Source organism: Triticum dicoccoides, chromosome 5A (assembly GCF_002162155.2).
Source record: "Triticum dicoccoides isolate Atlit2015 ecotype Zavitan chromosome 5A, WEW_v2.0, whole genome shotgun sequence".
NCBI lineage: Eukaryota > Viridiplantae > Streptophyta > Magnoliopsida > Poales > Poaceae > Triticum > Triticum dicoccoides.
The window spans coordinates 34804575-34811753 of NC_041388.1; the positions used below are offsets into that span (position 1 = coordinate 34804575).

Below are 7179 nucleotides of genomic sequence, written 5' to 3' on the forward strand. Positions count from 1 at the left end.
TCGGATACGATTGAACAAATGCCTTGCCATACGAAAACGGCGACGAAATTTATCTGGCTGAAGAGCGGGGTGTTGGCAAAGTAATCTGCATAGAGCAGGGCGTGGCCTCTCTCCCTGTTGCGGTTCAGGTTGGGAGCATGGCCAGGGACTGACCCCCTGTACCGAGGAAGCTGCCGTTGAATATGGTCGTGAACGACCAGTGCAGCCACCACAAGATCGTCATCATCCGACGACGAATCGTCCGATGAACAAAGGAAGTGATGGAAGAAAAACTCGTCTCCACTGTCCATACCTTTGTTGGCAAAAGGTCGAACACCTTGCGGTCGTGGTGGCGAAGAGGCCGCGATGATCACCTCGACGCAGCAGGGTGGTTGCCGGCCGGCTACAGGCCGCTCTGGAGCTCTCGTCGGAATCTGCCTCGGCCGCAGTGGTACATCACCGGCAGTCATGTCCGCTCTGCCACCGGCAAGGACGGCCACGGCCAAACCTCCTCCGATCGACGAACAAAACTACGGCGGAAGCGCGGGCGTGGTGGCGGCCACGTCGACAAGTGGTTTGGTATGGACGGCGGGGGGGCTGCGCGGTGAGGAGGCGGCCGGAGAATAGCGGCGGCGCCGGCGGCGGGGCGGGGCGGGGAGAAAGGGCGAAGCGTTGGGAGCGGAGGGACTGCTAGTGTCCCCGACAGGCGGGCCAGGGGAGGACAAGCGCGCGCGTCCCGCCCGTCCGCGCGCTGTCTGTTTCACCCCAAAACCGGCGCAAGTTTGGGCGAGGGATGGGTCGAAAGCGGACACAAAGCGGACAAAAGTCCGTTTGCTCCTGCGCGCTGGGCCGCCTTTTTTGTTCCTTTTACCCCCAAACGGACGGGGGCGGACAGGATAGGGTCGCGCGGTGGAGTTGGCTTTAACGACGGGGTGGGGTGCCTCATCAATCATTTAAGCCAACTCCAGCCATCACTTTCAAACAGACATCTATTTTGTCTTAATTTTGTTTGTTTGGATCGGGCAAACGGACGCCCATGTCTGATTTTGGCCGTCTGCTGCTAGCGCAACCAACCGGGTGGTCACATCGCAAATTGTCTGGTTTGGACTTAAAAAAAAGTCAGCCTCATATTTAAAGACATCCAATAAACTTAATTACATAGCACAATAAAATTAAAACCGCTCAAACAAGTAGGGGCCACACATTAAACTTCACATAAAAAGATAAACTTTCCGGCACCGTCGTGGTCGTCCTCTATGCGCTGTCGTCCTACTCTTCATCGTCCTTGATGAGGTCGATGTACGGTGGTGGCTGCCAGAGGTGGGCAGGCGGCCCCTGCAGCGACTACATGGCCGAAGGTGCCTGCACAACCTCTTCATGTGGTAGGGACGGCGACTACGCCTCGGTGCCCACCCACGAGGGCGGCACTGGCACGTAATCCGGCGTGCACGACACCGTGTCCGTCCACGCCCAACTCTGCCCCACCATTGCCGCAAACCGTGGGTCGATGGCGTCCTCCTCTTTGACCACCTCCTCCTTGACCGACTCATCCTTGACGGCCTCCAACTCCGGGAGGATGGCGACGTCTCCTGCGGAGGAGAGGGCCATCATCTCCTCCAACCCCTCCCACTAGGCCTCGTCGTGGTCGTGGACAGAGTCCTCAAGAACACGCCGCACGAGCTCCTCCTCCTCTTCGGCCGTCATGGGAGGTGGTGGTGGCGGACACGACGCGGGGACGGCGTCGGGCCCCCACGGAGGCGCGTACGACCGCGCGGCTGGGGCGGGCTGACAGCGCGTGAGCGGCTGTCAGAGCGCGCTCGTGGCGGGCTACCAGCAAAGTAGGACTACTGCCGCAAGTCGTGCTTTTCCCGAACCACATATCCCACAGGGGTGAATCCACGACGTACCCGGAGTCATGGAGGAGGTCGGGGGGGTAGGCGGGCGCGGCGGCGGTTGATCTCCTCACGGCGAGCGCGACCGCCGACTGGGATTCGAAGAATGGCCACGCGGTCCGCCCAGAGGTGCCCGTCGCTCCACGGCAGCGGCATGCGCGTCCCCAATACCGCTTGCAGATCTCGGCCTTCACACACGGTCGTACGTGAGTCGTGGCCGGCGGCGACATGAAGTCGAACATCACAGGAGTTGGAGGAGGGGTGAAGCGGCTGCGGTTGCGGCCGATCGAGGACCCGGCCTCGCGGTTGTGCTTCCGTTACCGGAGATCAGTGCAGGCTCATGGCCGCTAGTGGCAAAGTTGAGGAGAGCTAGGTGGAGGCCGGAGGCTAGGTTTTGAGCATGTCAGAGATCGAGGAGGCATGCGTCACCGACAGTGGAAGTCCATGGACTCGCCGGTATGGACTACTACATTAAAAACGATGTGGACCGTTCGGCCGACGGGCTGACAGGCGGGTCCGCCCACGCGTGGTCCGTAAATGCGGGCGGTGGGAGGTAGGAGGGAGGCCGACAGGCGTACCCGAGGTGAACGAGGAGCAGGAGCATGTACGTCCGATTGTTGTCTGCCTGGACGCATACCGGGCCAGCGAAAGTTTGCACTAGAAACAGGGCGAGCCAGATGCCAAACGGATAAAATTTACGGTTGGGGTCACGCATTGGGCCGTCGCATTTGTTCGTTGGGGTCCAAACAGATTCGTGCAGACCAAATGGGGTCGCGCGTTGGCCTTATGGCATTTTTTGCTGAATCGTTTGTTTCTTCTAAATATCTTTGTCAACCTTAACTTTGAGTTACATTCCGTATTATGATTTATCTTTGCTGTGAATGGTTGGTGGGACTTCAAAGGTTTGGATGCTCATCTTGACCCTTGTTATCTACTGAAAAATCATGTAAAAAGGTGATCATGATTTATGGCATGCCTCCATAAATGGCATAAAGTGGCGAGCCATCATTTGCTTCCCAACAAAGCATGCTTTCAAGGCATTGTCTTTACAGAGCTTAATTTTCAGTCTTTTCATAACATTTTATAATTTCTACACAAGGACAATAAACCAAAGTCATTCTCTATTATTTTTTCTTCTTTGTGTTTACTTTGTTCGGAAAGAGACCGACTCCTCTGCAGGATTAGCTCTGCCTTAAAATTTTAACAATTTGGACGTTCCTGCACCACCCACGCTAGTTGCTTTAACAAAGTGAGTTGATCAATTCTTAAACTCTTTTGAACACATGGAAGATCCTAGCATATTAGTCCCCCACATGCTCACATCTCAAATGATCATGGCTCTAACCTAGTTTTGCTAGGACCACTAAACTTTGTTTAGCGCCAATTGAGGCTCACAGAATGTATGACATAATGAGATCATTAGCGTAACTTTAACCATTAAATTAATGTAGCTTGCGCACAAATTCAGATCAGGGTACATATGGACATCAAGTTGTAAATATGTTTTATAATTCATCTAATGGAGTTATGGCTTAGGAAATCAAATGAAGATTGCCTCCTTAAATGGGATAATAACGCTTAATTGGGGTTATCCACTAAATGTGCATGTGTCCCTACATGTGCTAACCCGATGGCGGACAGACAAGATAAACAGGTCATCACCGAAGCTCGCAATTCCCACATCTCAATGATGTATGTCATGGTGCGCCATGCACGACGCCCCTTCAGGGCACTTTGATGGTGGTCGTGTCGAGTTGTGTCACAGTTCCTACTACACCGCAAACTATATCCCCACTTAAGGCACATATCCCCACTTGAATTTGGGCCTTAAGTTTAGGATGAACACAACGCAAACTATGCAGAGGCATATTTATGATTATTGTGTGTGATGGCACATTGAATGCAACAAACACAATTCGCCAAAGGAGAGAGGCAAATGGGCACGAATAAATATGATTAATGGTTAATGATTAAAGGAGAGATGCAACCTCAACTTAAATTGACATGTTGGGGCTCTAAAGGTCAGCATGGTCAGCTTGACCCTTGTGATTTACTCAAAAACCTGTCAAAGGAAGAAAGAAGGTGATGGCGATTGATGGCATTGCCATCACCAAGACATAAAGTGGTGAGCCATCATGTGCTTCCCAAAAAACACGTGCTTTCAAGGCATTATCATGAGCGAGCTTATATTTTTTAATCTTTTCACAAGTTTTGATAATTTCTAGGCGAGGACAATAAACCTAAGTCATTCTATTTATTTTGTCCGAGAAGACATTGGCTCCCCTGCAAGAATTATCTTTGCTCTAAAGGTAACAATCCAGGTGTTGTTGTAAACCCTAACCCTAAACGCTAAAAACCATAAAGCCTTGCTTTAACAAAGTGATATGGTCATTGAACACATGGGAAATGCAGCATCTAACAATAAAAAATATATCAAGATCCTAGCATAGTAATCCGTCACATGCTCACATATCAAATTACCATGCCTCTGTACTATTTTTGCTACAACAACTAATTTATCTTTAGCACCAAGTTAACCTTGGGGAATCTGTGACATAATTAGATCGTCAACCCAAGTTGAACCATTAAATTAATGCAGTTTGTGCCAATTCATATCAGGATACATATGCGCATCAAAGTGTTTATAATTGATCAAGTGGAATTCTGGCATAGGAAATCAAGTGAAAATTGGCTCCTAAGATGCATCGGATGTGCACTTGTCCCCTCGACACAATGCGCTACCCTGATGGCGGACATACAAGATAAACTTGTCATCACCGAAAGCTCGCAAATGCCCACGTCTCATTGATATACAATACTTTGTTTACATCTGCTAATTCTTCTGTAGATGCCAGTTCCGGGGCCATCAACTTCTGAATCAGATCTTGTTCCAAACGCAGATAGTGTTGTAGGCAAGCTCTGAATTTTAGACTAGAGAGCACACTGCAGATACCCCTCCTATCCTATCTCAGTTCTTAAAATTCAGCCAAGGGACTACAACTAGAAGCAACATATCAAGATGGCCGAACTAAAGGGCATTGATTTTTCCTAACTCTATGCGCGCACAACTGAAATAGTTGCCGCTCATCAAGCGTGATGTCCAATCAACGTGGGCCACCATAGTGTCAGCCATGCAACACATGGTACAGTCCTTTATATTCTTTGTCACAGCATGCAACATTCATCACGTTTTGACACCACAATACTAGACTGCAATACTTTTTAGTTGGGCGCCTAACCTACGTAGATGCTAATTAAGATCTCACATTCAGAATTAATATTCTGGGGATTTCTTTTTTTCACACACCACGAACTAACAATCACACTATGTATATAAAGTTCTTCTATTTTTTATGGCAAAGTTCATACACTGTGTTAGCAAAGTTCTTTGGCTCCAGATAAAATTTATAGCAAAGTTCTTTAATATTTCTAACAAAGTGCAGACCCACTATCTATAAAGTTCTTCATTGTTTCAAAAAAAAATGTGTTTCAAATGTATCCAAACCTGATCTTGTTCTAAAGGGCTTGGCGCCACGAGTTCAAATATGTATAAAATTGTCAAAACAAAATGAAAAGTGATTGAATTAGAGGGGAGAGGGAAGATAGGGTAGGCATGCATGTGGCAGTGTGTGTGCAGAGAGAGACGGGAAAGGAACATGTGCATGCAAGGGGCACGCATCCACATGAAGAAGCGACGTCAGGGATTCACGTTGTGCGCGCAAAGCGTTAGGATTCACCATATTGCAAACTAAACAAGCACAAACTGCAAATGCATGCATCTATCCATCTATTTTTTATGTCCCAGCAGCGACCAGATATTTAGTACAGCAGCGAACGAGACCGTGCCTGTTCTGTTATCCAAATAAAAAACACCAGTTCAAATTTAAACTAAAACCACATCATGTATTTCCGAACCGGGGTAATTAATATAATAATAGTAGATATATTGTATCAGCACGTAGCAGCAATAATGTCACCAACATTAGTCATACGGAAGCTGGAATGCTGGATATAATTAACGTCCTGATGTCTGGATGTCTGATCATCATACTGCATATAAAATTAAGGTGGATGTTACATCGAAGACGACCCTAATCCAGGGTAACCATATATTCTAACTAGTAGAGTACAAGATCCAGTTCTGCGCATGCTGATTTACACAAATTAACACTACACTACTAGTACAGGTGAAGTAATCAGCTGCCCTGCTCATCAGTCATCAGTCATCACTCATCAGTCCAATTAACACTGAACTACACTAGTACGTACTAGATTCACACATAATCATCAGCCAGTCCTCAACTCCTCACGAGCTGATCCTCTGCAGGTGCAGCTAGATGGACTAATCGGCTCATCAGTCATTCAGTCCACCTCCCTGAAGGAGCCCCAGGAAGTAGACGAGGTCGCCGCCCGCGAAGAGGACGATGCTCGCGGGGCCGAAGATATTGCTGAAGAGGAATCCTGCGCCGGCGGCGAGGAGGAGGCGGAAGACGACGGCGTACATGTAGTGGCCGACGATGGTGACCGCGAGCGCGAGGTGGGCGAGGGCGCGGCGGCCGCACGGGAGCAGCAGCGCCAGCGCCGCGGCGGCAGCCTGGAGCACGGCGCAGCACAGAATCCCGAACCAGAGGGCACCCACCTCCGTGTTCTGCGCGTCCGTCAACGCCACCACGCATTGCAGGACGAACACCATGGCGCATGTTCAATCGACCGGAGGTTCGGAAAGTCTGTATGCAAGCAAGGGGTCGTAGTCACGTGACGTACCTCGCTGCAGCTGACGTCGTAGCGGACGAGCGCGTAGGCGAACGCCAAGGAGACGAACGGGAAGCAGGCAGTGACGAGCGCCCAGTCCATGGCCCGCTGGACGGCAGCCGGGATCGGCTTCTTGGCGTCCATGGTCTGTGAACAAGCAAGCGTGCGGTGAAGAAGAAAGATTTCGACGAGAAAAGCACAGATCCGTCGAGCGAACGGCGAGACGGAGGGGGAGGGGATGGAGACTCACCCTCGCTCGTCGGTGATCGCCGAAGGGGTGGTGTTGGAGGCTTGGAGCTGTGGCGTGGACTGTGGAGTGTGGAGCTGTGGTGTGGGGCTGTTTAAGAGCCGGGGCGCAGAGCAAAGCAACACCGCGTGGGCGCCCACCACGACGTGTGGAGCAGCCACACACAGACAGGAGCTAGCATGTGATGATCTCAGTCTTTGGCTGGCAATGCAATAGGATGCACAATTTCCTTTCACTGGCATGGCAGATGCACACATGTGCGACTGAAGCTCATCACACACACATGACATATTAGGCCATCTCCAGCCG

At 50.3% G+C, this 7179-nt stretch overlaps 1 protein-coding gene across 1 annotated transcript; it reads right to left on the bottom strand.

Annotated features, from left to right (window-relative positions):
- Nucleotides 1-5864: 5864 nt before the first annotated feature.
- On the bottom strand, nt 5865-6979 carry LOC119296885. The gene is made up of 2 exons (XM_037574906.1): nt 6636-6979; nt 5865-6519 (listed from the first exon to the last, which is right to left on the bottom strand). Exons 1-2 carry the CDS (start codon nt 6765-6767, stop codon nt 6226-6228), a joined length of 426 nt encoding a protein of 141 aa, XP_037430803.1. The 5' UTR covers nt 6768-6979; the 3' UTR covers nt 5865-6225.
- Nucleotides 6980-7179: the final 200 nt, after the last annotated feature.